This window comes from Boleophthalmus pectinirostris, unplaced genomic scaffold (assembly GCF_026225935.1).
Source record: "Boleophthalmus pectinirostris isolate CB_2022bp ecotype Guang Dong unplaced genomic scaffold, ASM2622593v1 HiC_scaffold_13, whole genome shotgun sequence".
Taxonomy (NCBI): Eukaryota; Metazoa; Chordata; class Actinopteri; order Gobiiformes; family Gobiidae; genus Boleophthalmus; species Boleophthalmus pectinirostris.
In genome coordinates, this window is record NW_026571036.1 from 22,095,948 (window position 1) to 22,117,377 (window position 21,430).

The following is a 21,430-nucleotide window of genomic DNA, read 5'->3' on the forward strand; positions in this document are numbered from 1 at the left end:
CGTGACCTGGTTTGAACTGTGACAAAACAATTGATGCTAAGTTGAGTGTGTGTGTGGTGAACATGTGTGTAGCAGTTGTGTAATAGTGGAAACAGGCTGTCAGTGGTAAAAAACAAAAAACAATAATAATAAATATAGAAATTGGTGTCACAAACAAAATGTAGCTGTGGTCAGAAGTTTCAGGAACTAGTGGTTTCAAACATTTTAATATGCTCTTTGTAATTTTGCTTAAGTGACATGCTTGCTGACTTCATTTTATCACCCCCTTGTGGATATTTCATTTTGTATACGTACTAGTATGTCTAATATAGCCGTTTGTAAGACCAAGGTCAAGTTCAATATATTAATTATGTTGTATTTATTTATTTGAGCTTGAAAGAGTAGGATAAAACACATATAGTGACAGAAAGGCTGTTGACTTGTTCACCTATAAAGTGACTGCAAAAGGGCCAAGTAACAACTTATTTGCAGTGTCACTTTTAACTGTAAAATAGTGAACTGATAATAATAATAATAATAATTTATAATAATTTGTGTGCATGTGATAGTCTCCTGTAGCCTGTATTTTTTACTGAGTTTCAGCTGGTTACGTGTAATTTTCCAAAAGCTCCAGCAGAGGGCAGACTCACACCTGATATACGTATGAGGCAAACGATTCGCAGCTCATTCTTTTCTCACCAAAACCGAAAGTAGGTCTGTTGAAAAGATGAGGTAACTTGGACATTTACTCCTGTTTTTGCTCCCCTGTTTTTTTTTATTTTTATTATTTATAGTTAAAAATGTTGCACTAATAAAGCAAGAAAAATATTTAATCTATAATAACATAACATGCATCTAATGGAACAGATCGGGCTTAGTATCTACATCATTACTACACTTAATCACCCTTAAAACACTAGCCTAATTACTCAGTTTCATACTTTAAAGGAGCACTGTGTAACTTTTGAGACTGGAGACCTGACGCCATGGAGATGCTATTGTGTATATAAGATGCATTTATTCAGCTATGGGTGTTTTTATTGCTCCAAAAACATGCATTCTTACTGTGAGTGGGGTCACCTCTTCACAGATCTCCCCTGTAAATTGCCTGGTGGTATCTCTTACTTGTTTCTATGGAGACTGACAAATTTAATGCCATGGTCTGGAACATTACAGGTGTCCCAAACTATGTGCAACTGTGCAACTGGTTAACTGAAATACCAGTGTGTCATATTTTTATCAGCTACATTTTATTACAAATTTCTGTCTCTCATTTTTTGTCAGTTGTATAATTAAGCTTTTGAATGAATGCATCCCTGCACAGTACTCCTGTTTAAATGTCAGTTTGATAGAATTATGTTTATTGCATAGTCTAAAACATAAACATAATAATTTAGCCCTTGAAATCAAAGTGAGACCACCAACAGAACATGCTTTCCCTTCGGCCTGTGATCATCTTAAAGAGGAGGGAGTGGGGAGAGGTTCTGCTTTTGTGGTTGCGCACATGGTTAGAGGCAGTCAGGATGGCTTAATGGTTTGTATATGAACTTGTGTGGCATAGATTATAGAAACTTCCAACCTACCTCCTCAAACAGAATGTAAACATAGCTGAAAAACATGTAAAGAGGACAGGACCCCACACTCAGATTTGGGCTGCATATTTAACACATCAAAATTAGTATTGTATCTTTGCATTAATAGTGTACTGTGTAACATTTATAGGGGAGTGTTTGCCAACTGCTCGTTTCCATGAAGATGCCTGGAATTTTCTACATCATGACACTAAACATATTCATTTCCAAAGAAATGCTATGCTGACAATGAGAATGCATGTTTTTGAGGTATTTTTGAGCAATAAAAATACCTATACTTTACCTAACAGAAGATAGATATGTTTCATTGCATACTGTAGAACAGTGTTTCCCAAACGTCTTTTGGGGGGGGACCCATTTAAAAGTCACAAACCTTTGCAACCAAAGTCAATAGACTTCATTCGTAAATCACAAAATAAAGATGGATTTGACCATTACTGAACATTAATAAGGATATTTTATTGTTGACTGAGTGAGCATGTCTCTCCGAACAATTAGTATTACTCAAGTTTTAAATAATGAAAAACAGTAACTGAACCAGCAATAAAAGGGATCCATAAGTCACCTATTTGGACATTAAATGTAGCCCATTTCTTTTTCTTTTCAACATTCAATTGAAACAGCAATATTGGAACAAAATAGTCACTCGCTCAGAACTGTGTACTGCAATCATACATGCAAATCATGACAAGGCGACCCAAAAAATATCTCTTGCGACCCACCTGAGGGTCACGACCAAACCTTTGGGAAACAATGCTGTAGAACATTCCAGGCAAAGCAATACCAAGTCCATGGAAACAATTAAGTGGCAGACAGTCCACTTGAAAAGCTGCATATTGCACCTTTAAAGCTTGAAGTCTTCCCTGTAGGATGTCTTTGCCAGGTCTTTATTGGCACCATAGTGGGACAGACTAAGCCAGTGCATCTCTATGAGCAGTTGTGTTTTGGTCTTTATCTTTTTAGCAAAGCAGCCTAAATTTGAGAATATCCCTTCCATTGCATCCCACTGACCCACTTAACAACGCTTTCCCCCTGTAGCATAAACAAACATGTCTATGACTATCTCTCCCCCGCTCTGCTCCAGGATTGGCTGATGCCCTCACGTGCAGGGCGCTGGGTAGCTCCTCTCTTATCACGCTTCTATTTACAGAGTGGTTATGGGCTAAATGCATTCTCACTCATGGATGAGCTGTTTACTGCAGCCCCTGGTCAGTGTGTGAGGCAACAGATGGGCTAGGGATACTCAGGACCACTCCCTGCCACTGTCTGCTCCTCTGACCCACAGCACAAAACACAACAACACAACATACACATACAGACTAAGCTTCAGCCTTATACACTACTCCTATGGGTCAAATGTAGACTTATTTATACGGTTGTTTTCTCATGCAGGACAGTGAATGTGTTTGTCTTTGTCTTTTGTAAAGAAGATAATGTCTTGCTCTGTCTCTTGGAATTCTTCAAGGGTTTCTGAAGAATGTCCTTCAGGGTGAAAGATTACAAATTTGAAACATTTGTGGCCAGACATCTAAATGTTTAACAATGTTATCAATAACTAATGAAATCCCCCTCCCGTTACATATTTGTATTAGTTCTGTCAGATATTGTATTGTGTAAAAAGTATTTTTTGGAGCAGAGGAGCTTTTCCCACATGACAGTCCACTTGTGTGTGAGAAACAAGGTGCAGCCGCTCTACACTGTTGAATTATTCAGAAGCCGAGTACTATGGCTCAGCATTTTTTAAGCCCGGGCCTCACGCAGCTGTCCAGGAACTGCAGTGGCCACTCACAGGCACTTCTAGAAACATCCACAATCTTTACAAAACTGTTACACCCAATTTTTGAATAACAGAATAATATAGTAGCCTAAATGCAACAACAATACGATGAAGTTTTCCTCTTTTCCTAGGAAGCATCTAGGAGAGATTAGGCTACATCATGACTCATTGCTGCAGGTGAGGTGCTACATCAAACTTGCTTTTATCCAGTTAGATTAAAATCTAACTAGTTTGTATATTTTACAATGATATCCCTTGTTTACCAGAGCAGCTGTTGTTTTGTCCGACGGAGACTCAAAAGTGAGCAAGATTTAACCCCGCTCTGTGCCCACGTGTACGGCTAACGCTGCGCTCTGATTGGCTGAGCTCCTGCCGTAGTCCCTGCCCCCCGAAGACGTCAGCGCGCCCGTGAGGATGCTGCTCTGCGGAGGGGACAGCCGCACTGCTCACTCCTCAGCCGGACACTGGGCGAGGCGAGCCCGCTGTACCGCTATGGGAATGAGCCAACGCATCCAGGTGAAGCTAGCCCCTCTCCCGGACTACCCACCACCTCTACCGCCCGTGCGCCCGCCCTCACACACCGCACAAGGACAGCCGTGGACCGCGGGGTACAACATCGACTCTGTCCTCCAGTGAGATCTGCGGGAGGACCGGGATGAGCCGGGTTTGATCAGACCTCTGTACCGGGCTGGAGGTGACAGAGAGAAGCATGGCAGCGGCGTGTGTGTCCGCAGTGGTGAGTACAGCAGCCCGGTCACTCAGTCTGGAAACACCGGCACACCAGAGCGCACCAGGGCCATTCCAGCATCTTCCCGGTCCGGATAAAGGCGCAGTGCGTGTTTTTCATTCACAATCTCGAGATGGGCAGTCGCCTTATCAAATGGCCCAAACCATCTCTTTCTTAGCCTGTATGCTACCAGCCAGTTCACAATCCAGCCCACTGTCTAGACTGTTATTGGATTTAGCTGCATTTTGCACTGGGGGCTCATATCCACAGCCCACTGTAAATTTAGACTGTTATTATTGTCATCCTCCACTCTCCATCCCCTGTCATAGATGTATCCCACTCACTTTGATGATTCAGAAGAATGTTGAGGTGTAAGTACAATATATAGGCCAACAATTTGACCAAAAAGTTTTAAACCAATTCTGAAAAGAGCCTAAATTTCTAACATTTCTTTGATGAGACTATTGGTAAGAGACCCTTTTCACCTGTTCCTTCTAACACCACCCCCCATGTTATTGCAAGGTTATTACTCATTTACTCAGAGCCCCAAGCAAGAAAGGGGCCCCACTTTGTACTCTGTAATGTTCATTTTTCATAAAGAGAACAAAGTGCAGGCCCACTGAGATACTGTAGTTTACACCCAGCTTTAAAAATGTTGGTGCAAATCTTGTGTACGTCATAGAATATGAGTTGGTCCATTCTCAGGGATAATGCATATGTGCTGTTATTGACATTGACATCTCCTTTATCAGTCTTATCACTCAAAAAGTCAATTCTGATCTGGTGCAATGTAAACACTTACTTTTGTTTTAAAGTCCATGACCTCAAGTCTTTTGCCTGCTTGTAAATGAGACTTGTAAACTTAAATTCCACTACAAGAAAAACAAAGTAGATTTGTAAGGAAGTTCATCCCTACTACTAAACTCTTTGTACACTCTTCACTAGATCTGATTGTTGTCAGCACAGAGGTACAACAGGTGCTTGCCCCTAAACATACGTTATGAGTGTGTGTGGGTGCATGTGTCTGTGTGTTTGCAAGTGCGCGTGTGTGTTTGTGTGTGCATGTGTCTGTGTGTTTGTGTGTGTGTCTGTGTGATTGTATGTGTGTGTGAGAGAGGAGGAAGTGTGGGGAGGTGCTTTTTTGCAAACCCCACATGTGTACACTAATCCTCTGGCTCAGAGCTGAGTTTATGGTGGGCCCCTGGTTTAATTGGAGAGTAATTAAAGGCGGTTTGTTAGTGCCACACACAGACACTGACCCCGCCCACGACCCAAAGCGCTCAGCCCGCAGCAGAACACACCTCGTTATGTAAGAGAGGGGCTCGGACAGCAGGGCTCTTGTTCAGGGCCAGAGGGGACAGGTTCTGCTTAAAGACTGGCCTGGAAACGCCAGTGGAGAAATCTAATGAGTCAGCTCTGGTTGCATATAGACCTCAGTATAAACTCTTTTAAGAATATTTAACTGTTAATGAACTCATACACTAGCTGCATTTAGATTAACAACAAATGTTTAGAGTTCATGTTGAATTGATCTACTAGTACTACTAGATCTAGTTTCAAAGATTGGACCTTGTATCTTAACCTTGGCCTTAAATTATTAAAGGAGACTGCCATAAATTCTAGTAAAAAGCCCAAAAGTAGTATTGCTCTAGTCTCCTTGTATACAGACATAAAGTATGAGTTGTAAGAAATATCTTGTGCATCAGCTGATTTATTTATTGGAGGCTTCACCACCTGCTTGTCTCCATGGGCATGAAATTACATTGCCTGGATGTTACAGATATGGTATTAAACTGATCTAGCTTCATGGGCTAACAGTTCAAGTTACAGGGCACATCTGTGTAATGGTGACCTCTCTCACAGGAGGAATTTGTGTTTTTTAAGGTATTTTATTCAACATAAACATAAAAACACCTGTTTGTACTGAATAAATGCAAGATAAGTTCAATGCCAAGCTGTGGAACATTCCACACAAAAACATCTCTATGGAGACAAGCAGAGCAAAACTTGAAATATTCCACCCTTAAACTATATTATTGAGCTGTTTTGTCCTCACCACAGGCATATGCCTCAGATGGTAAGTCTGACTCTCACTTCCTCGTGTGGACGGGTCTGTGGTCTGAGCCGTGTGTATGAAGGCATGCCAGTCATCTGTCCACATGATGTTTACTGCTGCTGTAGGCTCCAAAGCAAAGCCCTCTCTAGTCCCTCTCTCCCTCTAGTACAATAATACTATATATACATACCCATAGACTTTTACAGTAGCGCACATATGTCCTAATGTTAGGGTGCAACAGTTTGCAGTGGTCCAAGATTATTCCTCACTTATCTTATGCAGTCTGAGGCCCCTGTTATTCACCGCATTGAGTTTATAAGTACTTTTCACAACTCTCAAAGACCAGACCAGACTTTTGCAATGATGGTACAGTTAACAACAACTAGCATGATTATATGCAGTTCCTGAACATTAGACAGTGAATTGCTTTGTAATTAGACGCACACAGCATATTTTTGCAAAAAATTTGGAAATAGAAATCGGGTTCTTAAATCTTAATTTTAATATAGGTAGACAGATATTATATTCTCTTTGACTACAAAAATTAACATATTTGCCATGGCAATTACCTTGTGGTGACTTGTGGTATTACATACACTTTATTTTTTTTGTTATGGTTCAATTTGTATCTTTCTCTGTATTGATATAATAATGTAATATCCCAAAAAACAAGGCAATATTTATCTATAGTCAGCACCATCTCCTAGTACACAAAGAGTGGTTAAAGTTAGCCTCTTGTTACCCAGTATCAGTTTCCATTTGGCTTTTTGGTGAGCTAGAGTTACTGTCTGCTCATATAGTGCTGTCTCACTGCTGGAGGGCCTGTTTTATTATTGACTTGGGTGGGGTCACTGTGCGGTGGTCTGGCTGATGTAAACAACAAACAATATTGTCCTTTGATACTGCAGTGAGGAACATTGACATCAGATAGCCTACTCCACACCAGACCCAGGAGCAGCGCATGACCTCACAATTGAATTTCTTTGGCCAAATCTCCATAAAGGTCCATATAAAAGCACTGTGTCATGGTCTAAAGCAGGTATGTCTGTGTAATGAGTTAATGGAAAACATCTGGAGTCGCACTGGATTATGGGTAGTAGAAAAGTACAAACAAATACACCACTACATTCTATGCACTAACAATTTCTATTCATGCCCTTTTATTTAATTTTGGCCATTTTACCATTCAAACTTTATTGATGGGTGTAGAATAAGAAAACTGCTCATTAGCACTTTATATCAAGTTTAACCAACATGTACTAATGATACTGCCTGTGTTTTAGTGCTTTAATCAAAGCAGTTTTGTAATTTCGCTCGATAGTGTTGACCTTAAATGTTTTATGAGGTTATTTTCTCTAACATTCACAGCATGAGGGTACTTTACAAGACTAAAGGAACTATGTACAATTGAATATAAAGCCTAATCCACCTGTTCTTCTTTTACTAGATTAAAGTTCAACTGTATTACACAAATGTGGCCAACGTAAACTGATATTATAGAATCAATTTTTTTTTTTTTTTTTTTTGATACCTTAATGAAGTACAAGTTGTAAAGTACTTTGTTTTTTAGGTATCTGTACTTTACTTAAGTACATTTTACAGTAGATACTAGGGATGTAACAATAACTAAAATATCATAATATTGTATCGTCAGCAGTCTCACAATTATATCGAGAGCTGTCACAGTATATCAAATTATAAGTTTCTTTGCTTAAATACATTGTTCTTCAGTAGGAACAGCTAATAAACATAGGGAACTGCATTTCCCATGATTCATTTCAGCACAAACAACATGAAGAGTTGTGTTTTTTACTTGAATTCTTGGGATTCTGACAATAATAATTTGCACCAAAATGTTGTCAAAGTATTTTTTTAAAAGCAAAAAAGTGTTCTATCTAGAATTATATTTGCCAGTCCAAAATATCATAATAAATATTGTACTGTACTGTGAGATCTTATCGTGATAATATCGCACCAAGAGGTTTGAATATTGTTACATCTGTAGTAGATACTTTTTACCTTTACTGTACTTCACTACATTTAAGAGAAAGCATCTGCATTTTCTACTCCACTACTACATTTTTTAACTGGACTGAAAAGTATAAAGTACTTTTCACATTAATTTAGGGGTTATTTTTAACATGTTTGTAGTAACTTCCTGATTAAAGGTTTCGAGTTCAAGCTTCAGCTTTGAGCAAACAAAAATAAATACACAAAATTCATAAGAAAATTAAGAAATTTATTTGTATTGCTACTGCTGACCAAAATATGTATAATTTTTTATCACTACATGAAAATACTTTTTAAACGGGTACTTAAATACTTTTACTTACATAGATTTTTTCCTTATGATACTTTTACTTAAGTCATTTATTACCTGTGTATCTGCACTTGAGTAACAAAACTGAGTACTTCATCCACTACTTAGAGATAATATGAAGATATATTTTAGAGATAAACATAGATATACTTCCAAATAGAAAGACCACAGAGAGGAATGGGACTGTGTCACTCTTTTGCATCGATACCCAATTTCCTAAGTGCTGCAGATCCAGACTCAAACAGCACTATTGGCTTTGTTTTACTGGCTGCAGCAGCCATTTGGAACAGCATTTCTTCTGAATTTCACAACCCAATGAGTAATGTAATACACAAAACTAGCCAGGTTTAAACATGGTGACACATTCACTGGAAAATGTACCCCTGCAATAAGAGCTAATTTAATAATTGATCACAGAAATTGTTTAGCGCAAGACTAGTCCTGTTTTACACATGCAGTAATAATCTTGATTTAAACATTTAGTAAGTAAGTTTTGCTGTTGCTTAATTTAATCTATTAATGATTGTACTTTGAAATCCACATTTATTTTTTGAGAGTTACTGTAGATGTCTGCATGATAAACAGTGGCTCACACATCTTTTATTGGCTCACATCTTTGCCAAGCAGCTCTGGTCCTCTACTAAAAGCCCATGTAATTCTCTGGGGGCAGCAGGCACAGCATGACTTGGCATAGAGAGCTGAGCTGGCACAGAGGGCGCTGCATCGATTTGGGCTCCTCTGATCAGTCTGAGTACTTCCATAAGCGCCATGGTGATTCTGAGACTTAATGCAAGAAAGTGATCGCTGTAATGAGGGAGATGGGTGGTTGTGTGTTTGTGTTTATGGAGAAGTGGGCTGAGATGCACAATTTGTCCTTGTGTAAGAGAATACTTTGAAATGATGCATGAATAAATCTTCTGCACTGGTATAACAGAAATTCATACAAAAGCTGAGCATCTGCTGCAGTGGTAATTAGCTTTGTTATAGTTTCACAGAAGCTGAAGCATTAGCAGCAGACAGACTGGGTCTTTCTCAGGTAAGTATAGACTCTAAGGTAAAAGCAGATCAGGGACATTATCATCTCACATATACAGCTTATAATATCACACTAGAGGCCTGGATTGCAATGATAAATGCTTGGGATGACAATCGGGTTTATAGAAAGACACATTTTGTTAAAAATAGAATTAATTAAAGGAGAATTGCTTAACTTTTCTGGTGGAGGGTCCATCAAATGCTTTTATTCACGGAGATGTTATTGCTTTGTCTGGAAAGTTTCACTGTATGGCATTAAACTTTTCTATTTTTATGGAACTCAAACCACACCAAGTTACAGGTCAGATCTGTGGTGAGGCAACCCCACTCACAGTCAGAATGCCTGTTTTACTAGGTATTTTTGAGCAGTAAAACCACCTGTAATTGAATAAATGTAAGAGCTGTTTAATGCCATTTGTAATATTCTAGTCTTAGATTTTGGCCTAAACTGTATCCATATATAGAAGTCCAAACTCATGAGTAAATGGCTCAGGGAAGTAGCCTATTTAGAACATTTTCTGGATGAAGACTGGACTCAACCTGGGTACATGGCCAAATCTGCACTAATCATTAAACTGGGCCTAATCCAGAACATTACACAGACTAAATAAGGAACTAAACTATGACCAGACAAGGATTATTCACCTGTTAGCTGAACTGCACGAGACTCCTAAGTACCCAAAGAATCATAACTGTTTATACTGTTGAAACTGCCAGACGATGGTCCAATTGTAGTTGACACAAAGCCCCTATTCACAGCTCTGTGTCATTCTGCGCATATGAATGAAACTTTTATTTGAGTGACGTAGAACAGATCCGCACCACATGCTCAAATGTTTATGGATGAAGTTCTGGGAATACAAACAAAGACACAATATTGAATTTAGAATAGAGCAGAGGCCGAGTAAACACTGTTAATTTATTGGTAGAAAAATATATGGTCACTTCCGCTTTATTGTCCAGTTGTTTGAATAGTGCTTAGTTGTTCCAGTGTTTTACAATGAATGCTATTTGGTTTTGAGATGGTTATAATTCATATGTGAAACAAGATAATAGGCCCAAATGTTTGTAAATTGTTCCTAACTTCATCATCGGCTGACTAAACCTTCCTTTGCCTTTTTCTCATCAGCAGAACTAACAGCCGCCTCAGCCTCTCCATTGCCCCCTGTTCGCCACCCCTTTTTTGAACTTTTTCCTCACAGTCTTTACACAGTATACTTGTACATTCTTTGCTGTAATGTTCTGATCGGTCTGGTACTCCTCCACATCATATGACTCATTTGTGTTTAAAGACTTACAGTTCCCCCAGACTATGAGCAGATTCCTAGAATCGGTGACAGGGAAGGCCCCACTCTTCACTGGGGGTCGTCCCTGAGTCACTATCTGAGTTGCTTTATAGACGTGTTAACAGCAGCCTGAGGTATCCATGTGCTCATTCCACTTTAGTCACACTCGGATATTTTTAGTCATGTTTTCTTACTGAAGCCTAAAGGTTACTGGTAACTATTGCAGCTGGCTGGGAGTGGCTATGTTTCTATAGAGATGTTTCCTAATTTTCCCATGTTACTTAGGTCCTACCACATAATGCCTTTGTGCTCATGGGCAAGATGATTGACAAAATCGGTGATGGTTGGGCTAGTTAAATACACTGAACGACTGCCATTGCCCATCACACTCCTCTGGGCTGTTTTAAATGAGCACATATTAGCAAAACTAATGTTGGGGGATTTTCCATTTGGATCTTCTTTATTGTGTAACTCAGTAATCTGAGGGAGAGGACTTGGTGAATCCTTGTGGGAATAACTGCATTCGAGATGTGGGAAGCATGCCAGAAAAATATTTTTATTTAATTAAAACATTAATTTCCTGTTTGGAATAGTTTACTTTTGAGTGTCTTGTTCAAGCGTTCTTGTCTTTGTCATTGCAGCTCCTGTGCTCAGCGGTGGTGTCAGCGCGGGTCTTGGGCCCCCCTGAAGACCCCCCTGTCCTGTCCTCTCGTAAGTACCAGCACACAGACGCCTCCTCGGGAGCCCAGCTGGCCTGTGACAAGTGCCCAGCCGGGACCTATGTGTCAGCCCACTGCTCCACCAACACTGAGCGCGAGAGTGCGCCCCCTGCCCACAGGAAACCTACACCCGTGGGGAGAATGGGGTACAACAGTGCCACCGCTGCAGAGAGCCCTGTCCACACAGCCTAGTGGAGAAGATGCCCTGTACAGCCACCCAGGACCGCGTCTGCACCTGTCCCGCTGGGGCTTTCATGTCACAGGGCAGGTGCACACCCCACTCCCTCTGCCCCCCTGGGACCAGAGTGAAGAAGAGGGGCACTGACACAGAGGACGTGCTGTGTAAAGCCTGCAGCAAAGGCACTTTCTCTGATGTGGAGTCCAGCTCAGCAAAATGCAGGACTCACCAGGACTGTCCATCTCAGGGGCTCGTGCTGCTCGTACCTGGGACCAGAGAGACTGATAATGTCTGTGGACTGCCCTCTGCACATACTTCCACTGGGGCATCCTCCACAACCACACGTGCACCCCACACACATCCCACACCCCCACCCAACAAAACCACAGCCTCTGCCCCTGGACCAGAGCAGGACTCCCCCAGCTCCTCTTCTCTTCCTTCAGAACCGTCTGGTCATATCCAAGCCTATAGGACCACCTCCTCTCACAAATCTATAGCAGAACATGGAAACAGAGGTGGGTGATCTTTAATTATACAAATTCATTTATTCACTTAAAGCCGGAGCACCTGTTTTTCAAATCACATTAGGAGAAAGTAAGTATATCTATCTAAAAATAGAAAAAAACACTAAATGTACTCTTTTACAAAAATAAACAAACTTTTATTAAGCACTTTTGCAACCCCAAGCAGAAAATTCATAAATAAGTTAATGTCAAAACAATACCACAACAATGACCATATATAGCTCTGGTTAGGGTTTGTTTAAAGAAAGCCTGTGTGTCCCTATGGAAACTAAAAGCCACTGGAGCAGAGCTATTGCTATTTCTGTCCCTGTATATTGAGCCATTCATCTCCCTCCACTGTCATAGGATGGAGTTATTTTGTCCAATATCCTTTCATTTCTCAGAACAATATCCTTATAGCCCTGTTAACATTAGAACTGATGGCTCGTCTGGGTAAGCCATTGTTTAAAAATTGGAGTAGACACATGGTGGGGTTATAACTGGTAGTTTACTGCATTATTTAACCACTTACCAGCACAAAAACAGAGCTATAGAGACTAGCATTATTTACCATGACCTGCCTGAAAGCGTTTTGTTCAATGTAAAGAGACTGCATTACATCACCTACCCTAGCAACAGGACAACCAAATGAGGAATCTGCTCTAATCAACATAGTCCAGCATGATTAAATAAACATTTAACTATATGTCCTTTTCAGTTGAAGATAGACACATACAGCCCTTATTTTATATATAATATGAGATTAGATACTGTATGGACACTGCATTAAAGACAGATTGTAATATGTCCCAATTAATGTTGTAAGGCAGACAACTGGTGTGGAGTCCAAGCAGTGTTATTTGAATAGAGAAATGAAACTGTCAAATAGCTGTTGTTTTTAGTGTTGTTCTCTCTCTTTAACAGTTATAAAGTGGTTTTAACATATTCCAAGTGATATTATTGCTGTCATTGCTATTGTGAATCCATCACTTTTAACTAAACATTTTCAGACTTCAAATAGACTTTGCACTTAAGTTTTGTGTTCAGTGTAATATCTGAACTGTCCATGTGCAGTCTTAAAGGGCCCATAGTACAATATTTTCTGGAAGGAAATGCTTCACTATGTTTTTAAACTCCATACCTTCACTACAATCACCCCTGGAATTGCCATTCTTTACTGAACAAAAAATTAGTGGTAGCTGTTAAATTGAAAACTACTGCTTCATGACATCACAAGCTGGAACTAAACAGTCTGAGCTTTGGAAAGACAGACTAATAAATCAGGATTACTCAGACATGTGTGGATAAAACAAAACACAACTTCAGGTATGTTTTTTTTAGGAGATAACAATATTATAACATGGTTTTAAAGCTCGAAACTCAATTTTGTAGAGTATATATATATATATATATATATATATATATATATATATATATATTTGGATTTTCTGCCTTTTATTCCAGCAACAGCAACAAATACCAAATCAATATATGTTTCCAGTGTTGATATTTGCTATGTGGGTCATGTGGGACACTATTTCAAACTGCTATTTCACAATTATTTTACTTCTATCTAACTATATTCTGAATGAGCAGTGTGTATTTGTTTACTTGATTGTGGTAATTATTACAGGTATCAGGGAGAGTTGTTTTGCTAGTTTATACGGCTGATTGATGTTAATTTGGGATTAGTTGTCAATCTCTGTGTGTGAGAGTAGGATAAAAGGGATTACTGTCCAGCACCAGCTAAAGCAACAGTTGAGTTATATTCAGACTCAGTACAGCAATCCCAATAATGTCAACTCAGATAAAATGTCATCAGTGCATTCTTATATGACACACTTGTATTGATTATTCCTATAGTAACTGTCCCATTTCCAGAAATATCTGCTTGTAGTTTGTAACTGCCACAAAACTGCCACAAAAGTCCCACTGCAATTCCCATCACATGCTTTGTGAATCTTGGCATTCTACAGACAATGAATGTATTGTACAAAGTGCACGCTCTAGGAACAGAACAATGGTAAATTTTAGTGTTACAAAAACAACAGAGTGCTTTCACTGTTGTCACAATTTTCAGACACATGTGACAGGAAAACATGTGTCTTTCATTCACACTGGGGTCATATATAGGTTAACTTGATTTAAAGCAGGCCTGTTATGCATATAGTTGTTTCCTCTCACCATTTACTAACCCAAACTTGTATTTGGAGTGATTTGTGCATGATTGAGCAATCTTTTAAACGCTTATGTCTCCATTTTGCACATCAACTCCTGTTTTCACTGTCATCAGTATAAGGCCACTGCTCTGTACTTACTTTGTCCTCCTCCTACAGTAACAATTTTCCTTAATTACGCACTCTTTTACAATTTTATAATTATCAGATTCCACAAACCAGGGGTGTCCCAGTTTTTAATATTGAAAATCTGGTCACCCTAGCCTTGCCTTAATTTAAGCTTCTTATGTTTCTATTGTCCACAGGTTTCCACCATCATTCAGCCAACATCCAACTGAGGAGAACCATGAACGCACAACTCCAAAACGCACAACTTTTGGACCACACTTCTACTTCCAGTGTCCCAAACCAGGACCCCACCCAGGCTCCTCTATCCCCCCATCTAGAGCACCAACTGGGCCAAAAGAACTCTGAGTCTCTCCCTGGTCCCAACAGAAAGAGCATGGAAGTTCTGGAGAGCATAGACACTGTAAAAATCGGAGCAAGTATCAACAAGGTGCCTGGGGGGGTCTCTGGCTCGTACCGTCCCACTCGCAGAGGGTCCCCGAGGCCTAGCAGCACTGAGCACTTTGACATTAATGAACACCTGCCTTGGATGATTGTTCTGCTGCTGTTGTTGGTGCTGGTGGTGATTGTAGGGTGCAGTGTAAAGAGGAGCTCACGAGTGCTAAAGAAGGGCCCCATGCAAGACCCCAGCAGCATCATGGAGAAAGCCATCCACAAGAAAACCCACGGTCCCCCCACTAAGACCAGGGAGAAGTGGATCTACTACTCTAATGGACAAGGTATTATTACTTTTTTTTGTTTGTTTCAAGTTCTTCTCTCAAACTGAAAATGCTCTGTTCCACCTTGTGATGTCATGTGGTAATATAGGATGTACTTCATATATCTTCACTAGAATCGTTTGGATAATTGCCTATTTCTACTGAACTAAAAGTGAAAGGTAACTGTTAACATGGAAATTACCACGCCATGACATCACAAGGTGGAACAGAGCATTTTGAGCACTGGGGATGTAGATAGACAATAATAAAGATTACTCATGAGTGAATGAAACAAAGCACAGCTTCAGGTATGTTTTTGAGAAGGTAACAACACTCTAACATGGATTAAAGCTCCCAAGTAAAATTTGCGTAATAAAGGATCTTTAAGTCGAGACAATGCATGTTCATGAACATACCTGCTTGTCAAAGCCTCATCCCGTCAGATCTCAGAAGCTAAGCAAGGCTGGGCCTGGTTAGTACTTGGATGGGAGACCACTGGAACAATCAAGTGCCACAGTGGTGCGCAAGTCACAAAAATTGTCATTGTGTCCTTAGGCAAGGCACTTCACCCACATTGCCTAGTAAGAAAGTGGTGTGTGCCTGAGTGATGGTGATCGTCAGAGGGGCTGATGGTGCCGATTGGCATGGCAGCTGCACTTCAGTCAGTCTGCCCCAAAGACAGGCATGTCTGTGAAAAAGCACTACATAAATAAAAAAAACAACTTACTTACATACTTACATGTGACATGTACATTTACATACTGGAGGCAAGGTAAGGTCCTAAAAGACAACAGTATGCTCTCGCTTGTACCACCAACCTTCGGAAGTATGAACAAGCACTCTAACCACTGAGGAGTTTGCTTTTTTTTGGAAATATTTCTGTTTATTTGTGATCTCTCTTGCAGCCCTCTTACAGCCGTTGAAAGGCTTATCTAGTCATAGTAGTAAATCCAGTTGATTCATTTGCACATGGATTGCATTATAAATTAGAAATAATTTTTTTATTCTTGTGTGCTTAATGCCAAAGTGAAAAGGTGTACATATAAACAAACTGCATCCACAAAATTTAAATTCAAAAACTTGTACAGAACATTTTTATTGAATAACCCTGACTGTGCCAGATATTCTCTGCGTGACCCACACCATGACCTTTTGGTGACCTGCTTTAGTGCAGCTGAACCATATGTTAATGTGACCAGTGAGTCTGTCCCAGTCCATAATGTGTGACTCCACAGTTGCATAACCAGGACCCCTCCCCACACCTCCTATGTGATCAGGGTGTGATGTTAACTCACTGGAAACTTGTAATCCTTTTCAACTCTTGGTGGTTATTACAGTAGAGCCTTAAAGATGCATGAGTGTCCGTCAAATGCATTTCTCCATGGAGATGTTTTTGATTTGTCTGGAATGTTTCACAGTATGGTTTTAAACTTTTCTATCATCATTGTCACCAAACCAGACCAAGTTACTGGTCAGATCAGTGGAGAGGCAACCCCGCTCATAGTGAGAATGTCAGAATGTTTATCTAGGTATTTTTTTGGCTGTAAAACCACCTGTACTTGAATAAATGTAAGGTAGATCTGGTTAATGTCATATTGTGGAACATTCCAGGCAGATCAATGATATATCTATAGAAACAAGCAGGTGACAGACAATCAACCAAAAGGTTATATGCTTCTTTAAGTACCCACGAGACTGTGTAGTCCTTTATTTGCCCAGGAGTGATTCAATATAGAGATGAACGCAGATGAAACATTTCAATTGATAGAAAGGCGGCAACTAATAAGAAAAGTTGGCTGATCAGCTTTTTTTTCCTGATTAGTAGATTTAGTGACTAGTTAAAGGTGCATTGTGTAAGTTCTCTAATGGAGAGTTCGTCAAATGCTTTTCTCCATGAAGATATCATTGCTTTGTCTGGAATGTTTCACAGTATGGTATTAAAGCTTTCTATCTTCATGGAAACCAAACCAGAACAAGTTACAGGTCAGATCTGTGGAGAGACAACCCCAGTCACAATCAGAATCCCTGTTTTTCTTGGTGTTTTTGAGCTATAAAACCACTTGCAACTGAATACATGTAAGGTAGAGCTGTTTAATATTATACTGTGGAACATTCCAAGCAGAGCAGTGACATATAAACAGGTGACGGACCCCCAACCCCAACAAAAAGTTACATAGTGCACCTTAACAGATTTTTTTTTTTTTTTTTTATTGTACATTGAGATTCTTAAAAGCTTAACTAAATAAAATAAAGGTTCAAATATGGTGACTTATTCATACATACATACAAAAATAATAATGATAATAATAATGTCATGACTTGAAAGTATTAAGTTACAATAAAATATACTTTGTTGAGTTGAGTTCACCTTGTTGACCTAAATCATTTATGGATGGGACTGGCTTATACCTGCTCGCTCTACATTACTCATCAGACCCACCACCTCAGAGTCTTATATTTCTGTCTGTGGGACTCTCTCAGCCCTTCTGTGAACGCTGAGTCTACCGTAAACTGGAATGATCTGGTTTGAGGCGGCCGTCGTGGGGCTGAGTTGGCAGGACACTGTAGCGGGTCACAGGGGTCTCTTACACAGTGACAAAGAGATATAGAGACAATAGGAAATGAATGGAACTGCTTGGTGTGAGTGCTTACAGACTGCAGGGTTGGCTGCTGTCTCCGGGGGCTCCCCTGTGTTGCCTGGCAGCGTGAGTCCACTCTACACACGGGAGAGGAGAGAGGGGAGATTATGGGCTTAATGCACAGAGTCAAGCTCACAGTGTCAATTTATGTAGGATCATATAGCATATAACAAAGACCAGTGCCATTATTAAAGGTGTATTGTGCTACTTCTCTGGTGGAGGGTCCTTCAAATGCTTGTCTCCGTTGGGATGTTATTGCTATGTCTGGAATATTTCACAGTATAGCTTTAAACCTTTCCATCTTCATGGAGACCAGACCAGGTTATAGGTCAAATCTGTGGAGAGGCGACCCCGCTCACAGTCAGAATGCCTGTTGTTCTCAGTATGTTTGAGCTATAAAGCCACCTCTAATTGAATAAATGTAAATTGAAGCTGTTTAATGCCATACTAAGGAACATTCCAGCCAAAGCAATGACATATCCATGGAAACAAGCATTTGACAGACACATAACCAAAAAGTTACACAATGCATCTTTAAATCAAATGTTAAAAAAGAATAAATAATTTAACATTTTTCATTAATAATACACTTTCAGTCAGCATATTTACACTATCTGATTAAAAAATGCATTTAAAAAGTCTACTAAATGTACAATACAAATAATCGCTGACTTGTCAATTACTAAAATAACTGTTCCAAAAGTCTCCAAAGTTTCACAGTGGGTCCTCGGGGGATCCTAAAATGAATTAAGCCTAAGTACGACAGCTTGAACGATAATGAATGAAAGTCATGGTAGATTGGTTCTATTAAATATGTTACATTAAATACTAGGCCTGGGCAATTAATCAGTTTTTAATCGAAATCCAGGCATGTCTAATCGTCAGTGATATGCTTGGGGCTTTCTAATCAAGAGGTTCACAGCCAGTCCCACAGCCAGTAAAGCCAGAGAGTTTGGACTCCGGAGGAATACTTCGGACTCATTTTGTTTGTGTTTTGTTTGTATCTTCACAAAATCAATAGTGAAACCCATAAAAAAAAATTGATAATAGAATCAAATAAAAAATCTAGATACATTTTGAAAATCATGAATTAGACCATCTGGATACTGTTCTATACCATTTTCATGTAAAAAAAAAAAATATATATATATATATATAATAATAATGAGCAATTTGCTCTCACTTTTTGGGATTATGCATGTTTTTCCATAACAATTCCTAATCTGGAAAACTGGTCTAGAGCAGAGGTAGGACATTAAAAAAAAAAAAAAAAAAGCATTAAAATAGTTGCATAATTGTATTCCTTCCATAAAAATAACTACTGCCTTTATCTTGTTTTGGATAGAACAATTAGATTGTAAAAAGATGTTTTTATCCCAACCTTTGTATTGCTCTTCCCCTCTTCTGTTTTTGTGTGGACGTTCCCATTTCCATGTGGCTGCATTTATGTGAAAATGTATAGTATGTACAGCATGCACAACCAACCAAGAGGACCATTTTACACTGCTATTTATCCGCTGGTACATAAAACTAAACAGCTTCTTAATCCATCCAAGGTGCGTGGCTGGCTCGACTTGAAGGCCGTAATACTCCTTTACTAGAGCAGTTAAAAATATGGGCAGTAACATGGGCAGTAAAGGGGGGAAAGAGGGGATCACACACATGCTGTACCTGGCATACAAGCAGGAAGTAGTGAAAAGCCGGGGATGAATGGGGCTTTCCATGTTCGCGGAGTAACTGTTTACTGCACACAATGTGAAGAATTTATGTGTTTATCTGGAAGAAGCAATTAGAGGGAATCACTAAAATGTGCTGGAGAGTTACTGGGCGTCTGCTAATGGTGTCTATTGTAATAAATGCGTTATTTATCCATTTCAATCTCTGTCTCAGTCAAACAAAGAGCCTGCAATTTTTATGACCTAGTTTTAAGTTTCAGGCTGGGGCATATGGACTCATTAGGGAAATGTTTCCTCTGAATTTGACCCATTCTTTACGCTAGGGAAACCGGGTGTGCTTTCTCCAATTATGACTGAGTCTTAAGAGGTTGAGTCTGAGGATAAGAGTACCTAGCTGGATGACTAGCAAATTGTGATGCGAGTTATTTTGCAGTTATTATGCATTGATGGTATTGTGTTGGTCTGGTCATCTATAGGGTTATACAGTTATATCCGCCATGACAACTGTTTTGGGGTATAGGTTGGAGTTCAGGTGATGGTTTACATGGGTTTTCAGTCATGTGGTGGTCCCAAGTCCTCCTAAAAAATGACTTTAATAAACCTACGTGCATCAGCAGGTGTAGGTACAGTTACATTTGGATCTTCTGCGTCTGACAAAATATTTCTTTATTATGAGTCTATATTCCAATTGGAAAAGGATTTATAAATTGCAGCTTGTCAGGAGCAGGGCCACACCTGGGTACTCATCTCCAGATCTTGAGCTAGGCTTTGTCTAGACTTCTGGATGGAGGATTTGACCTGCTGTGCATGTTTTGGCATGATGGGAAAAAGGCTTGAGACCCAGAAGTTAAACTCAGAACCTTCTTGCCAACTTTGACTAGGGTGGGGGACCTGTGATTCGGAGGAGGGATCATGATTGGAATCTCCGAAATCCCATAAACACATCTCTAGTACTCACATCAGGCCAGGATGTACTCATTTAGGTTCTGTAGTTTTTGTACTAAGTTAGTATGTGCGTTATGCAGCAGTTGTGGGCACAGTTGTTGTCGATTAATTGGAAGCCACGAGAATCTGTTTAATGAGCGTTGTTAGTTGGAATGAGGTCTAGTAAACAGAGCTGTATAAAGATGTGGTCAGACGCAGTATTAGATGACCCTCTTTATAGGCTTCAATTGACCCGGCAGGGGCCAAGTTTGCAATGAGCTCTTTTGACTAAAACAAGGCAACTATATGTGTTTAATAGAATTTGGTAGAATGAGATTGTGAACTAGAATTTGTTAAATGGACAATAAAATCTGAACTTATCGGTGCTGTGGAGTCGTAACTTAAGACGCGCATATCTTAATAACTGGTTCTCAGACTTCAGATGAGGGAGGTTGTGGTTAGGATTCTTCACCACATTTCTGAAGTCAGATGTGAGTTGTTGAGAGAAAGATGAAGGAAAAGAGTGGACTATCTGCCTGCCTCATAAAACATCCACACCGTTAATAATGCCAACTTCCACATGGGGCCCAGCGGGTTGCCCTGTGTTACCATATACTGCTGCTGTACCCGGGTGGGCCAGGGGGTAGGGGGGCAGAGAGAGGGGCGGGGTAGTTCCTGTGGTCTGAAGAGGAGGAGGTATGTTTCCCTCTTAGAACGCAGTACTATCATTTCATTGTGTTAACCAATGTGAGACAAGTCTTTTACGAAGTTTTAGTAGTAAAGCCACTTACTTGTCTCCATGGAGATGTTATTGCTTTACCTGGGGTGTTCAGCTGTAAAACATTAAACTTGTCTCTCTCCATGGAGACAAGGAGATCACGTCACCAGGCTAAGTTACAGACAGATCTGTGGAGAGGCACCCCTCCATCACTCACTGTAAGAATGGATGTTTTTTTTAGCAATAAAACCACCTTTAATTGGGTAAATATAAGATAAATATGTCTAATGCTATACTGTG

The 21,430-nt window shown here is 39.8% G+C and overlaps 1 protein-coding gene and 1 pseudogene across 1 annotated transcript in view; both read left to right on the forward strand.

The window, feature by feature from the left end:
* Nucleotides 1-3,877: 3,877 nt before the first annotated feature.
* On the forward strand, nucleotides 3,878-16,332 carry LOC129407645 (tumor necrosis factor receptor superfamily member 21-like; annotated as a pseudogene).
* Nucleotides 16,333-17,794: 1,462 nt separating this feature from the next.
* LOC110155084 (tumor necrosis factor receptor superfamily, member 21) overlaps nucleotides 17,795-21,430 on the forward strand; it is a 38,397-nt gene continuing 34,761 nt past the window's right edge. Inside the window, exon 1 of the mRNA XM_055149269.1 lies at nucleotides 17,795-17,878. Within this exon, the coding sequence (XP_055005244.1) occupies nucleotides 17,795-17,878 (84 nt within the window). The remainder of the gene's footprint in view (nucleotides 17,879-21,430) is intronic.